Source organism: Arvicanthis niloticus, chromosome 2 (genome assembly GCF_011762505.2).
Source record: "Arvicanthis niloticus isolate mArvNil1 chromosome 2, mArvNil1.pat.X, whole genome shotgun sequence".
NCBI lineage: Eukaryota > Metazoa > Chordata > Mammalia > Rodentia > Muridae > Arvicanthis > Arvicanthis niloticus.
This window is the reverse complement of record NC_047659.1, coordinates 125939679-125964448: the sequence shown is the minus strand read 5'-3', so window position 1 is coordinate 125964448 and position 24770 is coordinate 125939679. Positions and strand designations below refer to the sequence as shown.

Sequence of the window (24770 nt, the reverse complement as noted above, 5' to 3'; positions counted from 1 at the left end):
GAGAATCAGAAGGGCTGTCAGAGTCTGCAAAGAGACTGGGAGAGCAAATAGACAATAAAAACTGTGGGAGGTAGTCTGTGACTTCAGAGAATTCGGGGTGATCTGGCCTTCTGGAGGTACCCAGTCTTACTGAATCAAGACATAGAACAGGTGGAGTGCTGTGATTACCCTATCTGGGCCACCTGATCACCTCTCACCTGGATAGTGGCACTAGCTCCTCAAAGGTTTCCCTGGATCTACCCTACATTGTGTCCAACACAGCAGTCCAGACCCAAGTCAGTTCATGTTCTACCCAAACTTCGCCCAACTACAACAGTCTGGTCCTCTCCAACCTGAGTCCTACTCCTCCCTGCTCTGAGCCTAACCTTGGCCCCCGGCTGTGTTCTGGTTCTTCTGCCTAGAATGCTTTCTCTGCTACTCCACCAGTTCCCTTCTAATCTTTGCTCAGAAACGACCCCATTCAAATGGAAGTGTCTCCACTTACCCTGCTAGGACCCTCAACTACTCATCTTGTTCTTCCACAGTCCATAGCAGGAGACAAGAGCTTTGGGAGAGAAATACCTGAGCTAGCACCCGGACTTTGGCCACTTCACAGCAAGAAAGGTCTAGATGAGTTTAATGGGACTAAGCCTGCCCGGGGAGACACAAGATCTAAGTGAGATGTCTGTAGTGAGCAGGAGATGGAAACTGTTAAGGACATCAAGGAATTAGGGATTCCTCTGCAGCTCAGGTGGGCACTGTTATCTGGAAGTGTGACTCTATGTTGGTTTTGACCACAGCTGTTTCCAGTCACTCAGCAGGGGATGATATCTCAGTTAAGCCAATGTCTGATGAGTTGGAGAACCCAGCATGTCACAGTGCCCTGGGAATATTAAATAATATTTACAAGGGATGACGTTGGGGACATAATTACTGACAGTAAGAGGCAATCAACGGCAGGGAAGTCTTTCACTGTTCAAGTGGTGAGACATGACAGCTAGGCTCAGAGGAAGAAGGGGTTGTTAAGGAGGCTGGCAGGAGGGTTTGGCAAGTCATTGCTGCTGCTGGTTCTGTTAATAGGATAACCCAGCCTTGCAAATAAGAGCCGAACCCCAGGAGGCCTGCATTTGAGATCTGGAAACCAGGGCAGGTCTTGCCAATGGCCTCGCTTCTGGATGTGTTGAAACTGGAAAAAGAGTTCAGAGATCAGCTATCCCAAGGATTCTGCTCTGATGGCTTCTCTTCCACAAACACTGCATGCTTTCAGTAATAATTACCTTGTTTTCAGATTCCTTATTCATCACACAGGATGATGGAGCTTAATCCCATCGACCCACCCGTGAGTCAATTCCTGAGAGTTGTCCTGACTTCCATACACATGTAAATGCATACAAACAAACATGTAAAAAGAGAGAGCGAGCGAGATAGACAGACTGACACACATACACACAGAGGAACATGCGAAGACCCAAGGTTCTATCATTTCTGTTTCGAACATTTCAGGTCCCAGACATACTGCCTTGTATTAAGTGTAATTTCCTCTCACAAATTTGTGATAACCTGGGGACAACTTTTAATACTTGGAGGAACCTAAAAATTTTTATCAGAGCCCCCAAATCATATATATAGAAGCGAACTCTCTTCTATATAAGGAGACTTAGCCCCCCCCCCCCCCCAAGTTTGTCCAAGGTCACATAGCTGCTAGTCAACAAAGCCAGGGCCTGGACCTGAGGACGGGGCTGGAAGGGAAGCACAGGCTTGACTCCTGTCCTTGCTGCTGTGAGGCTCTGGACAAACGATGCGCTCTGAGCGCATCTTCACACAAGCCAAACGCGGCGACTGACAACTGGCCTCGCAGCACACCGTCTGCTGCGAGCATTTGTAAGCAGCAGCTTCTCTTGTTCAACCCAGTTTAAGCAGACACAGAGAGGGGCATGTGGGGAAACCTAAGCACACGGGGGAACAGTACGACATCAAGGAGCTGTCTTCAGGATGACCGTGGGAGGCATTTTGTCCAGAGGTGCTGCTCGAACCAAGTATGGTGTGTTGCTGCTTGACAATGTCACTCACAAAACAACAAACAAAAAACTGAATGTATCTCAGAACTAAAGCTCTTAAACCTGTGTGGAGTGCGATGGGGGTCTGTACTTTGACAAGTGTCCCACCACACATCACTGCTTCTGAGGGCACGCCATGGGTGGTCCTTGTCTGTCACCCTGTGGATCTGCCTATGCTGGGTATTGCACGTAAAGCTTGTAGTCTGGTCTCCTTCCCCTAGCACACCCTGTGTTAGTGAATGTGTGGTGTATTCCTAAGTCCCTAGCATCGGCCAGCCTCTGCAGCACTTTGATTACTGGTGTGCACTGCTGCCCTGGCTTTTCACAAGCTCTGGGATCTGAAGGTCTTCATGCTTGTATACCAAGCACTTTACCCACTGAGCCATTTCCCCAGCCCCAGGCAGAAGGTTCATACATGTTGCAGCCCACATCAGAAATTCAATTGTTAGGATCTGCACTTTTAACATAGTCCCCAGGTAATTGTGATGAGTGGGCTTAGTGGGAAAAAAAGGAATAGCAATTCCCACAAGGTGAAACTTCAGGTTAACGTAGAGCTACAGGTCGTGTCTCTCTGCAAACAGGCAAAGCTGCCTGCCTGCCTGCCTGCTCCAGAGACTGCAGGGAGTGAGCAGGGTCTTCTGGGTGGGTTCTGCAGGTAGATGTGTTGTCTGTCTGTGGACAACAGCTTGGCTACTTTGGAAACCACACAGATTAGCTGTAAGAGACTCACACAGGGGGATTAGTCCCAACTCAAAGACTTTAATGTACATTGTGCTCTTGGAAAAACATCTCCAAGGAAACAAGAGGAACCAGAAGTCTTAACCAGCAGGACTCTCACTCAGAGGCCTGCTGTGAGCTCTAGCCTCAGAAGAGGATTCCAGAGTACAGCAGAGCCTGAGGTCAGGGTGGAGGGCCTGGGAGCCCTTCTTGAGGCAGAACTCTGCCCACACTGCACAATGGGTGTGCCCTTAAGACTCCCTAACACTATAAACGTGATGGCACTCATGAGAACCCCACAGAAGGGCTGGGGAAGAGTTAAGCTACCCAGCTATCTCCATGGCTCCAAAGAAAAGAGCCAGACTTTAACAGGGCCAACGAAGCAGGCTCAGAGCAAGAACCTCTGCTTTTGTTGTTGATTTCCATGTCATCAGAAGAGTCATGGTAGCCTTAGTGAGAAACGGGGACACACATCTTCAATGTGAGGCTTCAGGATGACGGTGACAGTAGGAGGAGATCCCACAGCCAGCAGCTGACTCAGGCATCAACTACTGAGGCTTGTGCCAGAAGGAGGTGTGGGAGACAAAGCTGGCCACCTGCCAGACTCAACCCACTATCCTCCTTGTCCTGGGCTAGGCTCCTGAGAGGTCAGTGGCCCGACTCTGGCAGGTTTCCTCCCAGTCAACCAGGAGCAGGCAGAAATTCTACTTAAACCACATCCAACTTCAAACCTCCATTTAACTTAGAAAACTCACTGACTTAATACCTCAGACCCTAGGACAGATCTGGTTTCTTTCCTCTTTTAAGCAGCTATGGAATAAGCAGCCAGCTCTTTTGGATTTAATATTCATTTTCTCGTTGTCAGAAGGAATTAGACTGTTGCTGGAGCAGGCTTCATCTCGACCTCTTTTTTTTTTTCCCCCTGAAATTCAGCGGCAGGGCCAGGCTACTTGGAACCACAAATGGCCACTTTTGTATTTACTGGTGAACACAGGTTCTGGCTCCATATTTGCAAGACCGGACTGGATCACTGTGCTGGAGGGTTCCAGGACAGATGAATGGGGGAGATGCTGGGTTATAGCCATGAGGGAAGGGGTCTCCCATGGCTTAAGGGTCTGCTGTTAGGCTGTCTCGATGCCCTCAGGGAGCTCCACCACCACTGGGGCGCAGTCCTCTGGCTCTGAAGTAAAATCCCAGCGGAACTTCTTTGTCAGGTGGGCTTGGAACTTTTCCGCTTTCTTCCTCAGGGTGGCTTCCACAGCTATACTGCAGGCAGATGAAAAGAACACCTACAGACAACAGAGGCTAAGTTACTCCTGAGGACAGGGGGCCAAGAGAGCTATGGAATTTTCTTCCTGGTGTTCAGCTGCTGCTGGCACCATCCCAGGACACCTGCTCTGCACCGCCAACCCCCGCCCCCCCCCACCCCAAGAAAGAAGACATTGGAACAGGACTGGAATGGAAAATTACCATGCTGTCACAGACTCCCATGACAAGTAAGGCCACTAGAGTTACCACTACAGCCCCACCAGGCGTGGGATGGGGTGTGGCAATCTATAGAGCACCCAGGCAATAACATAGAAGTTAACAGAGTATACCAGGTGTTGTAAAGAAAAGTTTGGGGAGACTGAAAGCCCTCAGATCCCATAAAGTCCTAGGCCCTCGCCAACAAGGCTGAATTGCTACTCTGATCTTCTAAGTGGGCCATAGCCTGCCAGTTTGAGGCTTCCATTCCTCTTAAAAGGTGTCTTTAATGTTCATTTAAAAAGCATTGCCATTGTTTACATCGTGATAAGACAGTTGCAGCTACCATTTGAACTATTTTAAGTGATCAGTGTCAATATGTGAATTCCCACTGTGCAGCCGTCACCAACACTCATCTTTAGAAACTTCATCTTCTCCAGCTGACACTCTACCCACAACACACCAATTCCCTCTCATTCCCTTTCCCTGGCATTTGGCAACACCGTTCTACTTTCTGTCTCTGTGAATCTGACTAGAGAAGAATCAGTATCTGTCCTTTTGTGGCTGGCTTTTAACACTCAGCACGTCTTCAAGGTTCACCTGTGCTGAAGGACACATTAGAATCTCCTTTCTTTTAAAACACTAAAGTGCAGCGCTAGACACGGTGCTGCACATCTGTAATCCCACCACTCAGAGGGCTGAGGCACAGGAAATTCAAGCTCAAGGCCAGCCTGGGTTACACAATAAGACCCTGTCCCTAAGCTTCCCTAATTCCAATTCATACACACTTATATGAATGGCATGTTTATGTGTATGTGTGTATAATATACATACATACATACATACATACATACATACACACACACCACATATATTTACCGTTTTAAAGTTTTTTTTTAATTTTTAAAAAATTTTATATATTCACCACTGGTCTTTTCAGACACACCAGAAGAGGGCATCAGACCCCATTGCAGATGGTTGTGAGCCACCATGTGGTTGCTTGGAATTGAACTCAGAATCTCTGGAAGAGCAGCCAGTGCTCTGAACCACTGAGCCATCTCTCCAGCCCAAAAGGGTTTTACTTTTATTTATGTGTACATTTGTGCCTCTGTGTCTGAGTACACCCATACTTACATAGGTGCCTGTAGAGGACAGAAGTGGGTGCTGAATGCCCTGGAGCTAGAGATATAGGTGGCTGTGAGCTGCCTAACATGGATGCTGGGAACCGAACCCAGATCTTCAGCTATTAGGCCCTAATCCACCTCCTCAGCCTCTGGTAGTCCACATTTTGTTTGCCATTCACCTGCCAATGACCATCTAGAGTGTCTGTATTTTAGGTACTGAGAATAAAGCTTCCATGATATAGCTGTACAGACACTTGAGTCCCTGCTTTCTGTTGTCTGGGTGCAGACCCAGACATGGAACTGCTGGACCTCATGACAACTCAGCCTTACAGGACACAGGGGTCTAACCACAGTCCATCACTGCCAGCACAACACAGGGGTCTAACCACACTAACCACACCACTGCTAGCAGAACACAGGGTCTGGTTTCCCTGCAGCCGGCTCAGTGCTTCTTTGCTTTACTCATTTATTTATCTTTGGACCACAGCCCTTCATATAGGTTTGATAGCTATCTTGGTATAATTTTGATTTGTACTTCTCTAATGATCAGTGATGTTAAACATCTCTTCACGAGGTTATTGTATATTTGTATATTTTCTTTAGCCAAATGTCTACTCAAGTCCTTTGGCTGTTTGTTTTTTTTTTTTTTTTTTTTTGGCTTTTCGAGACAGGGTTTCTCTGTGTAGCCCTGGCTGTCCTGGAACTCACTCTGTAGACCAGGCTGGCCTTGAACTCCGAGATCTGCCTGCCTCTGCCTCCCAAGTGCTGGGATTAAAGGCGTGCGCCACCACCGCCCGGCTCTTTGGCTGTTTTTAAGTTAGGATGTTCAATTGTTGAGTTATAAACATTCTGATACTGGACTGTTATTTTCATGTCCCCACGAACTGTTTCAGTTAATTCAAACATATATAAGGAACAGAACAAAATATTTTTTTACACATTTGAAGGGTATTTCAGTTCCTGAGAATAGAAAGCCTACTATTTCTTAAACAACCGTACTGTTCTCAAAGAAGTTTCAGACAATCAAACTGCACTTCCTCCATGCTCTGAGAAAAACATATCAAAATGTGGTTTTATTCATTTTAAATTAATTGATTAATTAATTAATTTTTTAAGACAAGGTCTTACTATGTAGCCTTGACTGGCCTGGCCTTGAGCTCAAAGAGATTAGGGAAGGGAGCCCTTCCAAGTGCAGGAATTAAGGGTGTGTGCCACCACACATACCTCAGCATGCACACTTTCAGGATATGGGGTGGAAAGGTATTCAGTTACCCAGAAGGGAATACAAAGGTTTTTGCCTGCCACCTGTTACCCTACAGGCCAAGTACAGACATGGCCACCAGGCACAGCAACTATGATTCAGTCTCTTCCAGCTGTAGATGGGCTATACACCACTTGGTTTAGGGAGCTTGTCTGACAAAGGCAACAGACAGACTCTGCAGCTGATTCCAAGTGGCAACACCAACTTCTCCACAGGAGTGGGATCACAACTGCAACAGCAAGCCAGAATAGTAACTTCCTGGAACACTGTATGGTCTGGGTAGTAAAGCTCCTGTGTGTTTCCCTGAGCCTAGGGTTACCTCAATCTCACTGAAATAACAGGCTATTTACAGCTGAGCTCAGCCAAGAGAAAAGCAATCCAAAATAGTGGCTCTCTCATACCTGCATTCTGGTCTCCTGGTATTCTAACATAAAAACTGTTTAATGAACAGAAGAATGAAGATGACTGCGGGCTCAAAGAAAATTTATTTTTGGCTCTTTTGCACAGTTCCTGGCACTGAATAATTGTTCATTATGTGATGGCGCTGGAGATGACCTGAGATGAGCTTGCACACCAGGCCCCAGACTGCTGCTGGCTAATGTGACTTGCAAAGGCCTAAGCTGAAATGAATTGCTCTGAACTCTGTTCCTCTAGCATTGGACCTAGCTTTCCTCACTGCATTTCTCATACCGTCTTATGTCACAGTGGTTTATGCCTTAAGAGTAGAGAATGAATCCTAATTACCAGTGTGTCCAGCACAGCATATCACCCAGAGCCTGGCACAGAGTCAGGTAGGGCCCCAGGATGCTAACCAAACAGAAAGAACATCATGCAGATTTAAACTGTTGCACTTGGCAATAGCCAGAAGTAAGAGGCTGGAATAAGCTGCACTCAGAATCATCACCCAACCTCCCCTCTTTTGAACATGCCTGAGAATAAAATCAACTAGTAGTAGGTACAAGCAAAGTCTCTGGTCTTCTCTATTGAGTTCTCTATTAAGTTGAAAGGTGTTTTGTCTTTGTTGTCATTTAAATCTTTACTATAAGCCTGGAGAACTGGAGGGCAGGAGATTACTACTCCCATTATACAGATCTTTACTACAAGCCTGGAGGGCTGGAGGGCAGGAGATTACTATTCCCATTACACAGATGAGGATGCTGGGTCACTACACCATGCTCACATGATCTGATCGAGCTGGGATAGTCAGTCTTAGAATTCCTCTACCACAAGTTTCTTCTATCTCTACAGAGTAAACACATCCTTGATCCTAAACTTTTAGTCCTGCCCTGTGGAGGCTTCTGCAATGGTTGCCTTTGCCAGTCTCCAGAACCTGGGCCCCAGGACCACAGTGATTGCCATTTTTAAAGACCAACCTTACTTATATTTGCACACAATTAAATGTTCCTGTGGCACTGTCTGCTTCACTTGGGTAAACACCCACGGGTACTGGCTCTCTTTCCAAATCTACTCAGCCAGGAGCCTCTGTGGATTTGTTGAGGCCTCACCACACTTAGGTCTCAGAACAGGTTATTACCCTTAAAAATGCTCTGGTGTTGTCCTTGGACAGTCAAACCCTTCTTTCTCCCACACCTACTCCAGTCCCTACCCCTACTTCTTTTTAAAATAATTTTACAAACTTAAAAATTAATTTGTCTTTGTCTAAGATACTGTCTCAGTATATAGTTTAGAAAGGCCTTGAATTCACTATGTAGCCCAATTTTCAGTTCTGCCTCAGCTTGTTCCCAAGTGCTGGGATTACAGGTATGTGTTACCCTTTGCTTGATGATTCAAAAACAATCCAGAAAAGATGTTTAAGAGTATTTAGTTAGGGCTTGGGATACAACTCAGTAGTACAGTGATTGCCTAGTACTGGTGAGGCCTTGGGCTCAATTTTGAGTGACCCTCCCTCCTGCAGGGGATACTGGGGGGGGGGGGGGGAGAAGGGCATTTATTCAAGCAATAATTTATCCTTGTTTTTTTGTTTTTTTTGTTTTTTTTTAATTTTTTGGATTAATTCTATGCTTTCTTTAGAAAAATTAGTAATCATCTAGTTACTTTATTCCCTAAGGTAAAATCAAGTAAAGATTTCTAACAGCATGAAAAAAATGAATCATCTTAATTTTAGCTGATTAATCTTGGATATTGTTTTTAAAATACTTTTAAAACAGGATGATCACATTTTGCAAATGAATGCATTTATCTAAAATAAAAAACATGGGCCAAGCAAGGTGGTGGCACATGACTTTAGTCCCAGCACTCAGGAGGCAGAGGCAGGTGGATTTGTAAGTTCAAGGCTATCTTGGTCTATAGAATGAACTCCAGGCCAGGCTAGAATACATAGTGAGATCCTATCTCAAAACAAAACAAACAAAAGCCTCCCAAGACCAAATAAATAAAAATAAAGTACTAACACTTTAATTATTAAATCTATTATGAAATTGAAAAAAGAAAAAAACAAAACAAAACAAGACAAGACAACCCCAGAATCCAGTCACAGACACGAGTGCTTTTTAAAAAGCAAAGTTTGGGACTGCACAGTGAATACATCACAGAGGACAGCTGAGCCTGTCTTATCCTGATTTTTTTGGCTAGTCCAAAAAAGAAGCTTCCTTAAAAAAACCACAGAACTGCTCAAGTGACTGACTTAAAAGGAAACCGTCCAGAAGAACACTGCTGTCTCTGTGTCTCACTGCTGTCTCTGTAACTGAAGTGGTTTTAAAGACAAGACTACCACGGCAGTGATGAGCGAGAGTGAAAAGCTCCAGGAATCAGTGCTTCTTTTAAGACAGGGTCTATGTGTGGTCCTGACTGGCAAGGAATTTGTTATATAGACCAGGCTAGTCTGGAACTCAGAGAGAGCCCCTCCCTCTGCCTCTCAAGGAGTGTACCAGCACACCTGGCCTCATGTCTTTAATTTTTTTCTAAAAATTACATTTATTTAAGTGATGTGATCACATGTGCACATAGCATGCATGTAGAGTCAGAAGACTCTTTCTCCCATGTAGTGTCCTGAGGTCAACCTTAAGTCAACAGCCTTGGTGGTAAGCTCCTTTACCTGCTGAGCTGTCTCCCCAGCCTGAAATCATGCCTTCCAAGGTCAATTCAAAAAATTTGGGCAAATTAAAGATCATGTACATCTACAGTGAGTTTGAGGCTAGCATGAGATTAGACTTCACCCATCTCAAAAATAAGACAAAAAAACAAAAAACAAAAAAACAAAAAACAAAAAACAAAAACCCTCTGAATAAAACTGTTGGAGATAGCACCCAGAACAGTGATCAGGCGTGATGCTTGCCCGCAGTGTATCTACAGCTATAACAACAAGACCACGGCTGTGTGACTGTATGCCTGAACACTGCAGTCAGCGGGCAGAACCCTTGTTTTGGCCGTAACTCTTTCCAACACACTATTAATTCCAGATTATCTTTTCATTGACTCTAAGGAAATTATGGTGAGTTAAGTTGCTTTAAATGAAAGGGAAAAAAGCCCCTTTGTAAAACAAATCATTTTTATTCGAGCCAAATCCAAGGGATTTGTAAAAGCTGCTGCATTTATTCAAGTGTCTCATATGGGAAGGTTGGAGGGAAAAAAAATCAATGGCTGAGGCCATTTACGGGGCTGATTTTACCCACGCTAATGTGCCTGTCCTTAATGTCTGTAAGTGCTTTCACATGCACACACCAGCCCCTCTCCACAGACAGTAGACATTCATGTTCCTAAGCAAGGAGGCCAGCTCCACTTGACTAGCTGGGGAGAGAGCGAGCAGACTGCAAGCTGAGGAAGCTTTAAGGCTTGATTCATTCAGTCACAAACTCCCCGAGTGAGTGCCTCTGCATGGGGGATCAGATCTCACTGCCAAGACAGCTCATTAAAAAAGTTTTGTAATATCCTAGTCCACACTGTGCCTTTTGAAATATCAATATCCCCACATAAAGCTCTGCTAGAATAGCTCAAGCCCTCAAGTACTAACCCCAGTCGTAATCTGCCACTCCCTTTTTGATGTATCAAAAGCCCTTTATAATACTTTACTGTTTCTTTGTATGCCTGTTTGTTTGTTTGTTTGTTTGTTTTTTTAATTTTTATTTTCTGAGAGTTTCTATATAGACCTGGCTGTCCTGGAACTCACTCTGTAGACCAGACTGGCTTGGAACTCAGAGATCTGCCTGCCTCTGCCTCCCATGTGCTGGGTCTGAGTCCAGCTAAGACTTTACTGTTTATACATCTATTTGCATTGTTAAAGGAATTATGAACACTTTACATGTGAAAAAAACAAGCAGTACCACAGGTCAAATGTCAAATGTTAGGTGTTGACTAGGTGTTGAAAATGACCAATGAGAAAAACTGCAGGCTTATGGCTTTGTGGAAAACGCTGTATTAACTTCAAGAAGCACAACCCTTGAGAGACAGAGACAAGGGATGGCTTCACACAGAGAAGAGTACAGGCAAAAACATGGCAGGCTGAAGAGAATCAGGTTCTGTCTAGAAGGCATGAGACATGGATGTAAAGTTTCGGTTATATGAGGTTCCAGAGAGCAATTCTAAAAACAAGCTTACAGTCAATACTGCTTTGAACATTTTCAAATGTGTTAAGAGAGAAAATCAGACTCAGAGGATGTGCTTTTTACAATTAAAGGAAGGAAGACTAGGAACAGTGCTCGTGTGTATGTTCTAGTTGCTTAGACTGATAGAATCACTTATGCCCAGGAATTCAATGCCAGTCTCAGAAACAAAGCAAGATCCTATCTCAAAAGAACAGAACAGGAAAGGAAAGGAAAGAAAGGAAAGAAAAGGAAAAGAAAAAAAAAGTGTGGAACAGCATGACCTGTCTGGGGTTTGCCGTGAGCAAACCACAGCCACCACCTTGATGGAAGAAAATGGAAGCTGGAAAAGAGGCCCAGAGCCCAGTATCAAGGAGCCTTCGGGCCAAGGCTGGCACACTCCCATTTCCTAGGCATGGGGAGCCACCAAGAAATGGGATCAGAGCTACATTTTGGAGCAACAAAGGCAGCAGTGTGGGAAGCAGATGGTTTAACAAGGTAAACATGGGGCTGACAAATGCTGATGTAGTCTAGGGGAGACCAAAAAGCCTGGGCTATGACCACGGTACAGGGGCAGGTCTGTAACACCACACTGGGAATTCTTCATTAACTCATCTCTTTATTTCCTGCTGTCAGGGACGTTTGACATTCTTGTTCAAGTATATTCCCATTCTTAGAACAAAATCATGTATGCAGCAAGTGGTCAGTTAGTACTCCTCAATCGGTGAACCCTGAGGACAGGAACCCTAGCTAAGGCCTGTTTGTATTCCTCAACAACTGCAGTGGATGGCTTACATAAAGAATGTTCAATAACATTTACTGGTGTGGTATTTATAAGGCATATATCCTGAACATTTTCAAATAATGACATCAGCTGGTATAATTCAGTAAGTAGAATGTGAGGCCCTGTGATTTATTCCCAGTGCCCCATAAACTGGGTATGTTTGGCACACACTTGTAATCCCAGGACTTGGAAGGTAGACAATGCAGGATCTAAAATTCAAGGTCATTCTTTGCTACAAAGGGAGTTTGAGGCCAACTAGTGCTAGAGTCTGTGTCTAAAAATAAAAAGCCCAAAACAACCAAATGACATTAAGTTTCTTGTTCAGAGAACTTTTCAAACTCTCAGCCCTGTACAACCCACATGGGCATTGAGCAATCCAGCCAGGTATTTTTTGCAGATCACTGATGCAACACAGGCTGGGAACACCATGGCCTTCCTGTGCTTGTGTGACAGCGTTCACTCACTCACATCACATCGTGAGGGCAGTGCCTCATTTCCTGCCTGTATCATTTCCCGTGGCCGCAGCCACCAACAGAGGCTAGTTAGCACTTGATGAGACCTCACACTGGCTGGCAGCCCAGGGACGTGTGAGGAGGGTCCCCATAAAGGTGGAATAAAGATTTAATTTGTCTGTTCCACAAAGAACAGAAAGGGCAGTTTAATTCTTCTGAAGAAGAACACAACAGGCTCAAGCTATCACTTGACAGATACATCACCACAGTCACAAGGCCTCTAAACACCAGAGTTTCCAGGCAACTGCCTGCTGCCTAACTACAGAGACTCTTCCAACAGCATGGCGGCTCTGGAAGAGTGCTCTGTACCTTCGGAGAAACAACATTCACATGATTTTGGGGGGGTGGGGTGAGGATGGGGGTGGTGGCTGTATTCAATATTAATTTTTTTCCAGTGCTGAGAATTGGACCTAGGGCCTTGAAATTGTTAGGCAACCACTTATCAGGTTTGTTTCTTCATTTGAAAAATGAGAATGATCTGGTCTGTCCAACAGACACATGTGATGGTTAATCTCAGGTGCCAATCTGATTGGAGCTAGAATCACCTGGGCATGCCTATGGGGATTTTGATAACTAGGTTAACTGAGACTCAAAGATCCACCCAGTAGTCCCTAGGCTAGGATCCTGGAATGTATAGAGAGAAGCAAGTGAGCTAATCACAGCATTCACCATTCTCGACTTCTGCACTGTGGAAGTCATGTGAATGGCTGCCTCAAACGCCTGCAGCTGGACTACCCCACTACAATGGAATGAAACTTTGAACTATAAGTTCAAAAATAAAATAAAGCTAATTCTCCTTTATGTTGCTTTTATCAGATTATCTTACCACAGCAATGGAACAAGTAATTTAAACATCATATAACACAATAACTATGGTGTCTGCTATCTAGTTTCTTCCGTGGGAATGAGAGAAGTCAGACACCATCTTGCATGGAACCAGCCTTATGGGGCATCACACGCAGGAGAAGAGATACATTGCTGGCACAGGAGCTATGGGAACAGACAACTAGCTGCTTCTGTCTCTGCAAAACCTAAGAAAGTTACAAAATGTGAGTGGCAGAGGCTGTCCCAAGTACGTAAAGGAATGGAATCTGTTTGCCAAGGGAGGAAATAGTACAGGATGAAGATTCTAACTTGTTTGAAGCTTTTTCCCTAATTACCACTCATAATGAAAATTTAATTGCTGAGTTAAAAGCAAATTTTACTGTTTCTGTCAGAGAATCTCTGCAGAAACTGGCACATTTTGTTTGAACAGGAAATCAAAGTTGCTTTAATGCTTAAATGAGATCTGAGGAGCTGCAGATGTTTCTTTGGGAATAACGAGCTTCAGAACTCGGCCTCACTAGGCTGCATTAACTCACAGCTGCAGCAAGAACCAGAGGCTGGCACTCTGGCTTACTGTGGTTTATCCCCCGGGCTCACACTGTGGAAATGCATGTGTTTGGTGATTGTAAGAAGTGGGGCCTGGTGAGTGGTTCTTAGCTCACTGGGTAGTGTTCTTGGGAAGCATTAATGTAGCAACAGTGGGGTTCTTTGGTGGGTTTTTCACAGAAGTTGTCACTGTAGGGCCACCAGGTCTTAAGCTCTGAGCCTCCAAAACCAAGAGCTAAATATACCTGGGGCTGGGACAGTTCTTCATTTAAAAGCACTCACTGCTAGGGCTGGAGAGATGGCCCAGCAGTCAAGAGCACTGACTGCTCTTCCACAGATCCTGAGTTCAATTCCCAGCACCCACATGGTGGCTCACGACCATCTGTACTGGATCTGATGCCATCTTCTGGTGTGTCTGAAGACAGCTGCAGTGTACCCACATACATAAAGTAAACTGCTTGCTGCAAAGCATGATGACCTGAGCTCAATCCTCAGAACCCACAAGACTCCCACAAGTTGTGCTCTGACCTCCGAATGCATCCCATGGCACATGTGTCCACCCTCACACACTACATTTAAGAAATAAAAAATAAATTAGACTGCCTCACGTATTCCCTTAGAGTAATAAAAAACTGAAAATACAGCTAGGTGGTAGAGAGGATACGAACTCTGTATACCTAATGTGGGCCCTTTGTGGGTGACATGTGGAGAGATGCTGCAGACAGAGGCTTTCTGACATAGAGGTGCTCAGAACACAGTGCAAGATAGAGAACTAGGAAACATCAGGAAATGTCATGGAAAACAGCAAGAAAGAAAAGGTGACCTGCCAGAGGGTGGTCTCACATGGGTGCCTTCCTAATGAACCACACGGGTGTCAGCCCAGAGTACTCACCTGTAAGGTACTGGTGAGGAAGTTGTCTTGGGAGACAATGTCCACAAAGAAGTCGGCAGGGATCTCACCCAGCTGGTGGTACAGGATGGAGATAAGGCTGACGTACAGGGCGTTGTGCTTCACCATGGCAGTTTCAGACCGACACAGGAGGTTCAGGAGCCGTTTCCAGTGCTCAAATGCCTCATACACATTGCCCAGCAGGAAGCACACGAAGGCAAACTGGAGCTCCCCTGTGAGGTACAGAGAAGGGCTAAGATCCTCAGAGCATGGAGCCCTGGCTGACACTTCCCTACATGATTACAATGCCACATTCACACCACACCTTAGCACCAACAGACCTGAGAAGGGATTCTTCATCCAACAAGTACTCAGCAAATATCTGCTGAACTGCTATTGGTTCAAACCATGGGCCACATTGGTGGCAAGGTATTTACGCAAAATTGGGCCATAAGAGAAGAGGCAGTACTATTACACACCTGGCACTTTAGGAGGTGGGGCCTAAACTTGCCCATCAGAATTACTAGATCTCATTAAAAGCAAAGCTGCTCAGAGTCAGAGAGGTGGCTCCAGGGTTGAGACTATTTGCTGCTCTCCCAGAGGACCAAAGTCCAGTTACTAGCACTTGCTACAGGCAGCTAACAGCCACCTGTGTCTCCAGCTGCAGGGGATGCCGGGGATGTTCTGGTCTCTGTGTGCACCTACACTCATACAGATATCCAACACACACACACACACACACACACACACACACACACACACACACACACACACACCCCTGAAAAATAATAAAAAAAGCCGGGCGGTAGTGGCTCATGCCTTTAATCCCAGCACTTGGGAGGCAAAGGCAGGCGGATTTCTTGAGTTCGAGGCCAGCCTGGTCTACAGAGTGAGTTCCAGGACAGCCAGGGCTATACAGAGAAACCCTGTCTCAAAAAAAAAACAAAACAAAAAAACAAAAAACAAAAAAACAAAACAAAAAACCCAAAGTAATAATAATAATAATAATAATAAATCCTAAAACTTAAAAATAGAAAGTAAGTAAAGCTGCCTATTTGTCAACTTAGAGATTTTGGTGAAGCAGAGATGACAAGGTCCAGGATTTGTAAAAACAAGATCAAGATGTAATTTTTTGTTTGTTTTTAAATTTTATGATGTAAGTACACTGTCTCTGTCTTCAGACATACCAGAAGACATGGATCCCATTATAGACTGTTGTGATGGATTGCTGGGAATTGAACTCAGGACCTCTGGAAGAGCAGTCAGTGCTCTTAACTGCTGAGCCAGCTCTCTATCCCCTAAAGGGTAGTATCTTACAATTAACATTTGAGTCTCTGACATGGTCACCTTTTAGTGGCTACTATTCTAAGTTTCCCAGATGACATGACCCACGCTAGGGCTGGTAAAAGGCTGCCATCACACACCACATTCACAATCCTTAGCACTCTTCCTCTAGGTCATCAGGAAAGGTAGCATCTCTCTCATCTTAAGGTGAGGTCAAGGTTGTCCAAGATTTTAGAGCTAATATTTTGAATAATGGAAGAAGGCTAAAACCGAGTTGATGCCAGGTAGGAGTATTTCTACAGTCTCCCACAGCAGCAAATCCCTAAGGTCTTATTGGGGGGCTAGCCTACCAGGCAGCTTAGTTCTATTTATTTAATCACAGGGCTCTATGAGCAGCCTAGTGGCTAAGAGCATGGGCTCTGGAGCCTAACTACCTGGATTCAAATCTTAGCTCTCCCACTTAGCAGCAGTATGACCTTATGCAAATTACTTAATCTGTTTGCACCTCTATTTCCTTATTTGAGTATTATAATGAAGAGTAAATTACTTACTACAGTACATGTTAAGGTTTAGAATAATATGGAGCACACAGCAGCACTCAGAATGCTAGTTCCTAGTCCCAATCTCCAACCTACACCTATCTCCAACAAAGACCTAATAATCCGGAAGCCACTGTACGAGTGCAAGCCACTAAGGTTCTGCCTGGCACACAGACTACATCTGAGTGGGTTGTAGTGGTTCAACCTGTAATCCCCAGCTCTAGGGAGGTAGGAGGCAGGGAAATCACTGTCACTGCAAGTTCCAGGATCCTGGGTTACAAAGCAAGACCCCTCTAAAGAACACGCTGACTCCCAGATGCACTCTCTGGCTTCAAAGCTGGCCAAATTTAAGCTATGTATATATGGGGGGAGGGGGGGAAGGGACTGGTGAGATGGCTCAGCAGTTAAGAGCACTGACTGCTCTTCCAGAGATTATGAGTTCAAATTCCAGCAACCACATGGTGGCTTACAACCATTTGTGATGAGATCTGATGCCCTCTTGTAGGTGTCTGAAGACAGGGACAGTGTACTTACAAGTGGGGCCAGGGGCAGGGGGAGAGAGCAGAGAGGCAGGGCCAGAGCAAGAGGGAGAAGGGAAGAAAAAAAAAAAAAAAAAAAAGAATCAGCAAGTATCCCCTTATATGCACGGTGTTTGATCAGTTACCATTAACGGCAGGAAAAACTAGTTCCCTGATACCAGCCTGTGGAATCTTTTCAAAACACAGTGAAATTTTCTTCGCATAATGACTTACTTCTTTGTTTGGTTTTACCTGGTTAAACTGTGAAACTAACATAAGCTTATTCTTTTGTATTCCCAGTACTAATTTACTGTTACTGATTTGGAGGGACATGTTGAGAAAGGGTCTCACTAACCAAAGCTGGGCTGGAAGTTCTGTAGTAGGGAATTAATATAAATTTGTGAGTTTTTGACCTTGTGTAAAATTTAACTATGATATCAGAAATAATTTCAAGGAGTTGTTACACAGATTCAAACTTGTCCTATAACAATCTTTTCATCATTCATATATATATATATATATATATATATATATATATATATATTTTTTTTTTTTTTTTTTTTTTTAATTTTGAAACAAGGTCCTGGTTGGCCTGGAACTCACTATGCAGACCAGGCTGACCTCGAGCTCGTTAAGATCCACCTGTCTCTGTCTTCCCTGTGCTGGAATTCAGGATGTATGCCACCTTTGCCTGGCACGAATATATTTTGAATATTGAAGTATTTAAGAGATAGAAAACAAGATTCCTAACCATGTTTAAGCAAGAATTCAGGGGTTACTCATATAACATAGTATGTCATGCATTACAATGCACCTATTAAAGATTTTTTTTAATGTGCATTGGTGTTCTGTCCAAATGTCTGTGTGAGGGTGCCAGATCTTCTGGAACTGGCACTACAGACAGCTGTGAGCTGTCATGTGGGTGCTGGGATTGAACCAGGGTCTTTTATTAGAGTAGTAAGTGTTGTTACCCACTGAGCCATCTCTCCAGCCCCATGGTGCACGTATTAAAATGTCCATTTTATCATCAGTTCAGTCAAGGCTATAAAAAGGTCAATAACCAAACTTCTCAGCAACCTTTGCCAACAGGAAGTTATGTGAATGTCCTGGACAGTTTACAGACACTAAGGACAGGCATTAGAGGTGTAATGGGCTGGGGAGATGCTCAGTCAGGGAAACACTTGTCTTGCAAGCACATGGACCAGAGTCAGGTCCCAGAACTGGAGTTTCTGATGATACCCAGAGGCTAACCTCTGGCTGCCATACGTGGCATGTGCTAAACACACACAAAGCGCATGCCGAATCTCTGCTGTCACTAGTATTCAGAAACAGAAAGAAGATGGGAGCTTTCCAACCACTGAACTGATCATGCTGAGTGCTGTCAAAGGTGAAATACTGCCTGCCTCCTACCACCTGCTGAAAGGCAAACATGGCAACTCACTCAATCCAACCCTAATCCAGGCACCTTCAGCACAGCTTCTGAGGCTACAGAGAGGCCACTGAGAACTAGTTCTGCAGCTCTGGGCACTATACAGCCCTAAAGCAGGTGAGCAGTGTTGGGGACCTGCTCACAGCACAGCACACTGCTCTCTAATCTTGCTTCTATAAAAACCACATACACTCCTACAATATAACTGAACTGAAAAGACTAAAATACAAAAGACAAGTGAAATACATAAAAATACACAGGAAAAAGGGAAAAAAAGAAAAGAAAAAATGCACTCAACTATGAAAATAGTTATTGCTAGGTACAGGACTTAGAGTAAATTTTATTTTTAGTCTGTGGTAAGTACATATTATTTTAAAATTAAGAGTGTAAGCAGCAACAAAACTATAACATTAAAATAAAAATAAAAGTTCTGGTCTAAGCCAGTGAAGAGAGAAACACTTTAAGAACTCAAAAGCAAACTAAGGTGTCAGGTGGAGGCTTCTAGGAAGGCAGACAGATGGGGCCCAGCAACCAGGAGCCTTGAGCTCCAATCTCAATGTAAGCACTCTATTGGTCAAATCCTTTCTCTCTGCAGGGGTAAGCTAAGTCAGCAATGATCAAACATGCACAAACTCATCTAAGATGCTCAAGTCATTAGATAAGCCAGCCAGCTGGACCCGCTATAGAGCTCTGACTTGAAGTCTTGAGGATAAGGGTAAAGAAGCATTCTAATGACTACTAATGAGTCCGCCTCCTAGCCTCCTTTAAGAACACTGGGCTAGATAACCCAAGATGAGCCCTCTATTCTAGGAACCCCCACCAGCATCCTCCCCCAAAGCCTAGTTCCTTCTTACCAAGTACATCCTGGGGGTTGCCAGGGAACTGCTTGCTGAGCACAGTCTCAAGGGCATAGCTCAAGTCCATGCTGTGCCTGGTGATCTCTGCTGGTGTGGCACCTGCTGGGAACATCTGAGTGGGCAACTCTGAGAAGCGGATCTCTGTTCCAGCCCTGGGCTTCATCTCAGGCAGCCGGGCTAAGCCCTCTTGGTAGCTTTTGCACTCAGTGCCGCAGAGGGGTAGATTCTGCTCCACCCTGTCCTTGGTGTGCTTCATGGAAAGCACAGGCAGCACATCTGAGAAGGCGCAGATCTGCCGGCTCTCAGGCTGCAGCTTCTCCATGGTGGCCTCACTGATGAAGTTGGTGAGTGAGATCCATTTCTTGAGTGTACCATATGGATAAGGTCCCAGAAACTGGTCTAGCTCCGGGAGATTGGCTCTCATAGCTTCTACTTCAGCCTCTGGAGCTGGAGATAAGTCTACCTCTTCCTGAACAGCATTCCAGCGCAGGACTGTCAGCCCCCGCTGCTTTAGGCTAAGAAAGAAGCCCATTCGAGGACCCACCTCCCTGGGATTGGCCTTGTCCACAGAGCTGTAGTGGAGGAAGTGGATGCCAGGGGGGATCATCTTCACACCCCGGAACTTGGGCCCCACCTCCCAGGAGTTGTAGTCAATGCCAAACTCTGTCCCCTTGGGCATGTTCAGAATGACCACAGTGGCTCCTTCAAAGAAGAGTTGCTTGGCTAACTCAGGATCCATCTGCATGGAAGCCATGAGGCTGGTGGAGGGTAACCAAGAGCAGGGCTCTTTTCTGTCTCCTAGAACAGCAGAGAAGAGATGGGGGGGGGGGGGGGAGAATGAATTGATCAGAATATGGGAAAAGGCTACTTCATTTCTTGTACATTCTCTATGTCAAATATTGAATTAGATCCTGACAGAAATTAACTCCCTTTAATTCCCATGGCAACCCTGCATCTGTCTAAAAGATGAGAAAAATCAGGGTCAAAGAGATTTGGGGGTTTTGATTTAAGAAGCAAGAGTCTTCATTTTACCACTCCAGGGGCACCACTTAAAGAAAGGTGGTCACATAGTACCCAAGTGAAAACCTCCCTGCTGGTACTGCAGGCTTGTGTCCACTGCCCATCAGATGTCTCAAAAGCAGTGGAAGATGGAAATGGCTCCAATGGCTCATTTTAAACTAGAACAATGCAAAAATCACCTTAAGCTACAATTCTACCCAAAGCCTGCTACTGGAGAGTACCATAAGATCTGTCAAAGATGACCAAATCAAACTAGTTACCTAATTTCCCGTGAGCATTTAAAATTAACAAAAAGTCTGAGTGGAGGAGAGCTTTCAAACTCCCTTCTTTCACTCATCAAAAGCCTAGTTGAAAATGAGGGAAAACAAACGGCTGGTCTAGTTTTAAAACAACCTGCCAGGGTGCAGTGCTACACACTTGTATTCCCAACCCTTGCTGGACTGAGACAGAGGAATTGGGAGTTCAAGATCACCCTTGATTGCTGAGGCTGTCTCAGAAATCAAACAATAAAAACAAACAGCTGGTGGGAAGACGGTTCATCAAGTATAGTGCTTGTCCATTACACACAAAGGATCCTTAGAACCACAAACAAACAAATAAAAATCTGTGAGAGGCAGAAGGATCAGAAGTTATTCTCAGCTATATAGTGAATTGGAGGCCAGCCTGGGACACATACACAAGACAATGTCTTTAAAACAAGCACACAAACAATCACAAAACAAAACCACCAGGGTGGTCCAGGGATCCAACAGCTTCCTACAGAGCCGCAATGGCCCCTGAGGAGACTGACGTGGCAGGTCCACAGTAAGGATTTGAGGAGAGGCTTGGATTCTTTATTTTATCCACATTTAAATTCCTTATAAGAACACTTTGATTAAAAACAAAGGGGTTGGGGTTGCTGGCAAACACTCAGTGAGTGAAGGCTGACCTTGTTGCCTGACAACCCCCTTCAGTGGCCAGATCCCACAGAAAGGTGGAAGGAGGAAAGAGACCCCACAAAGCTGTCTAACCTTCACATGCTCACCCAGCATGTGACCCTCCACCTCATCATGCACTCACACACACACAATGTTAAAGACAACTGTGTAGCAAGCAGACACTGTCTCTGCAGTATTTCTAAGAATGTTTTCAGCATGAACCAATTTAAGCCAATCAACTACTTCAACTTTTACTAAATTGAATACTAAGTCACTTACTAGTCCAACTGACAAACACTCAGATTACAGGCACTATACAGTGACTTTACTGGCCCCAAAAAGAAATAGCCACAGAATAAGACTACTGAAAATGAGAGATCTGTATTTTACACAGAGCTGGCCTCAAAATTCACAAGCAGAAAAAAAAAATCAAGTGCTTGTCGATGTTTACTCTTTTATTTAAAACAAACAAAAAATCCTCTTACAAAAAATATTAGGAGCACACTTTATTGTCTTTACCTTAAAAAACAAAACAGGAGAAAGGCCTCTAAATCAGCACTCTTTTTCAAACTGCAAGGCATAACTTAGTTAAGAAATCATTTCTAGACATAAAGCTAATCTGAAATAATAGAAAAAGTTATACAAAAACTAGAAGAGGATGCTGAATTCCCTGAAACTGGAGTTAGAGGTGGTTTTAGCACCACGAATGGAGCACCAGGTGGTAGGAACGGAGCTAAGTCCTCTGGAAGAGCAGGCAAGTCTCTTAAACACCAAGTCATCTCTCCAGTACCAAGAGAATTTTTAAGCCATCAGAATGCCACAAGTAACAAGGATAGGAATGGTTCCATGAAGACATGTCCTTGTATGCATACATGATCACAGCATGAAAGTCTTGTGACTGTAGTTCACAGTCAAAAAAAGTCTGAAACATACAAATGGGATGCATTCGGCACACCCCTGCAATACAGAGACACCTCTTCAGCCTATTCACCACCTTCCAAGAGTGGAGAGTACTTGGTCCTCAATGCATTCTCTATCTGGCTTTAGGGAACATGAAATTCTTATGATGGCCTGAAAACGCTGCACGAATTACCCTTGGCAACTCCAGCTTATTTAATACCACCCCAACCCGAAAGACTGTTCCAACCACACTGGCTTCTTTCTGACCCTCAAACCAGAGAAAACTCTAACCATAGCACTTTGTCAAACAATTTTTTTTTTTTTTTTATCTTAGTAAAGCCTCTTCAACCCGGGACTAAGTCAAATGTTCCGTGATTATACTCTAGATACCTTGTTGCCGGTCAATTCCAATGACAGGTGTGTAACTTTGTGTACTTGACTGTGGACTGTCAGGCCCACAAGACGCGAGTTCTAGATCGCTAGCATATACACGAAGCTTAAATTTTTACTTACTACAATATGCATTTAAGTAAAGCCAGGAAACCCGGTGGATGACTTACCGGAAGCCACGCACAATACGTTCTCTGGTCCCCAAGGTCTACAGTTAATGGGGGTGGGGGGGTGGGGAGTTACTCCAGGAGCCCCAGAGAGCCTGACCACGGTCCCTGGTAACCGGTTCTCAGAAAGAAAGGCCTCCTGAGACACCAGCTCACAAATCCATACTCCGCCGGCGAGATTCTGAGACAAAAAGCGTGATGACCCGACCACATATAACAAATCCAGAGGACGAAAGGAGTTCCAAGAGCCGAAACTCACCGTAACGCCTCACGCTCCGGCTCCGCGGAAACGGGACGGAAGTTCGGTTGCTTTGGTGCCGGATAAGTGCTACGAAAAATGTAGTCCGGCGGAGCCCCGGGTCTCAGAAGAAATGGCCCGTGCTTTTCCAGGTTCCTCACGATAAAGCACTACATTTTCTTCTTACTGTTTGGTTTTACTTCCTGAATTGTGAATTACGACTTTAACTAAACTATACACTTTATATCCCCGTCTCGAAACATACTCACCAACCACAATACTTTGGTCTCAAGCAGACACGGGCTGGCCAAACCACGGTCTAGGTGTTGGCATGCAGTAGCCACAGTTAGACTGGCTCATACAGGGTTAGCCCTCTTTAGCCACATTTACTATGCCAGTCACTCTGTCAAAAGTTCATATTTCCTTCAAATCCCAGCTTCTAGACACATTAACCCCTAGTTTTAGAGCCAAAGCTGTTGCCTGAAGAGAGAACCAGTCCCTTTAAGAGCCACCACAAGCAGTTTCTCTGGCAGTGACCACCCAGTGTTTTCCCTGCCTTACAGAATACCGCAGTCAAGCTATAAATGCGCACTGAGTGAGGAAACCTGCTTGTCTTTTTCTTCTCTATTTCCTTAGAACCTAGCACATAGCCCTCACAAAAGTACTGTGTATTTAATAACAAATCAAATAATGTGTATAGTAAATGAGTTACTCATTTTTATTTTAATTAATTAATTATTTTTGCACCATACCTGCATTTCTCTAACTCTTGGTCGTTCAAAAGCTTGATCTGAGTTTATCTCCCATTTCTGTTCCTAAGCAAGACTAAGTCTCCCTTGCCAATAGATGTGTTCTCGGGCTTTTTACTGGTGCTACAATTCTGAGAGAAGAATGACCCAGTATGGGGATGAAATCTTGGCAATCTACAAAAGAGAAAACGGAGCTTCACAGAGAAACTACACACCCAGAGTGCAGAGATGGGATGCGCGCGCGCACACACACACACACACACACACACACACACACACAAAAGTGATACAAAACCAGCTGAAGTTCCGGCCCCTGTGCTACCATTCTGTGTCAATCTGCCCCACTCACAGCTTCACAACTCATCTCTTAGGGGGCTGCAAACTAGGCTAGATGGGGCAATCATGGTTCATTGCAGTGGGCTGCCACAGGTTAGCCAGAGGTGATCCAGGCAGTCAATCTCAACCTTCCCAGTCAGTTCCATTTCCCTTGGGAAGTTGCTCAGCTTCCTCCTCCTCCCCTCTCTACTCCCATCTTAGGAGCTGAACTCTGTGGTGTGGTCTCTAAGCTTCCAGGTGGCTTCACATGGCTCCCCCATCTTTTTAGAGACACAAGGCATTTAACACTGGACATGGAAGTTGCAGGAGATAAAGATGCTGGCCTGAACATCCAACTTTGTGAACTGTGTTCACCCAAAGCACGATTTCTCAACTTTGGTACCACTGGTATGTGAGATCCGGTAATTCTTAGTGGCAGCTTGTTCTGTGGGTTGGAAGAAGTTTAGCTGCAAACATAGGTTCCAATCTCTAGAACACTGGTCAACTGTGATGCAAAATCTTTCTAGAAATTGCTTCACTACCCTTTCCAACTCAAGCTGAGAAACCATTGAGTTGGATAAACTACTCCAGTTACTCCCCAGAAGCAGAAAGACTGGTGCTACAAGCCCAGGAAGTGTGCAGTCCCAATCTCTGTCAACGAAGTGTTATTTCAGGATCCTAAAAGCAATTGATCATTAAATGAAACTTACAAGGAAAATCCTGGAAACCATCCTCCAAGCTCCCTGCAGCA

General features: G+C 44.7%; 1 protein-coding gene across 2 annotated transcripts; it reads right to left on the bottom strand.

The window, feature by feature from the left end:
- Nucleotides 1–2775: 2775 nt before the first annotated feature.
- Nucleotides 2776–23105, bottom strand: Aar2 (AAR2 splicing factor). 2 transcript variants are annotated; one of them, XM_034496203.2, is made up of 4 exons: nt 22977–23105; nt 19321–20121; nt 14700–14929; nt 2776–4042 (listed from the first exon to the last, which is right to left on the bottom strand). In XM_034496203.2, exons 2-4 carry the CDS (start codon nt 20075–20077, stop codon nt 3875–3877), a joined length of 1155 nt encoding a protein of 384 aa, XP_034352094.1. In that variant the 5' UTR covers nt 20078–20121; nt 22977–23105; the 3' UTR covers nt 2776–3874. The 2 variants fall into 2 exon arrangements, with proteins under 2 accessions (XP_034352094.1, XP_034352095.1); XM_034496204.1 differs by having other exon boundaries at nt 22721–22994.
- Between the last annotated feature and the right edge of the window lie 1665 nt (nt 23106–24770).

Excerpts from the sequence above, each read along its gene's own strand:
- Aar2 (XM_034496203.2), bottom strand. The coding sequence starts at position 20,077 with ATGGCTTCCATGCAGATGGATCCTGAGTTAGCCAAGCAACTCTTCTTT. Across the intron at positions 14,930-19,320 it reads CAACCCCCAGGATGTACTTG|GGGAGCTCCAGTTTGCCTTC; the intron begins GTAAGAAGGAAC and ends TGTACCTCACAG. Across the intron at positions 4,043-14,699 it reads TCCTCACCAGTACCTTACAG|GTGTTCTTTTCATCTGCCTG; the intron begins GTGAGTACTCTG and ends TGTTGTCTGTAG.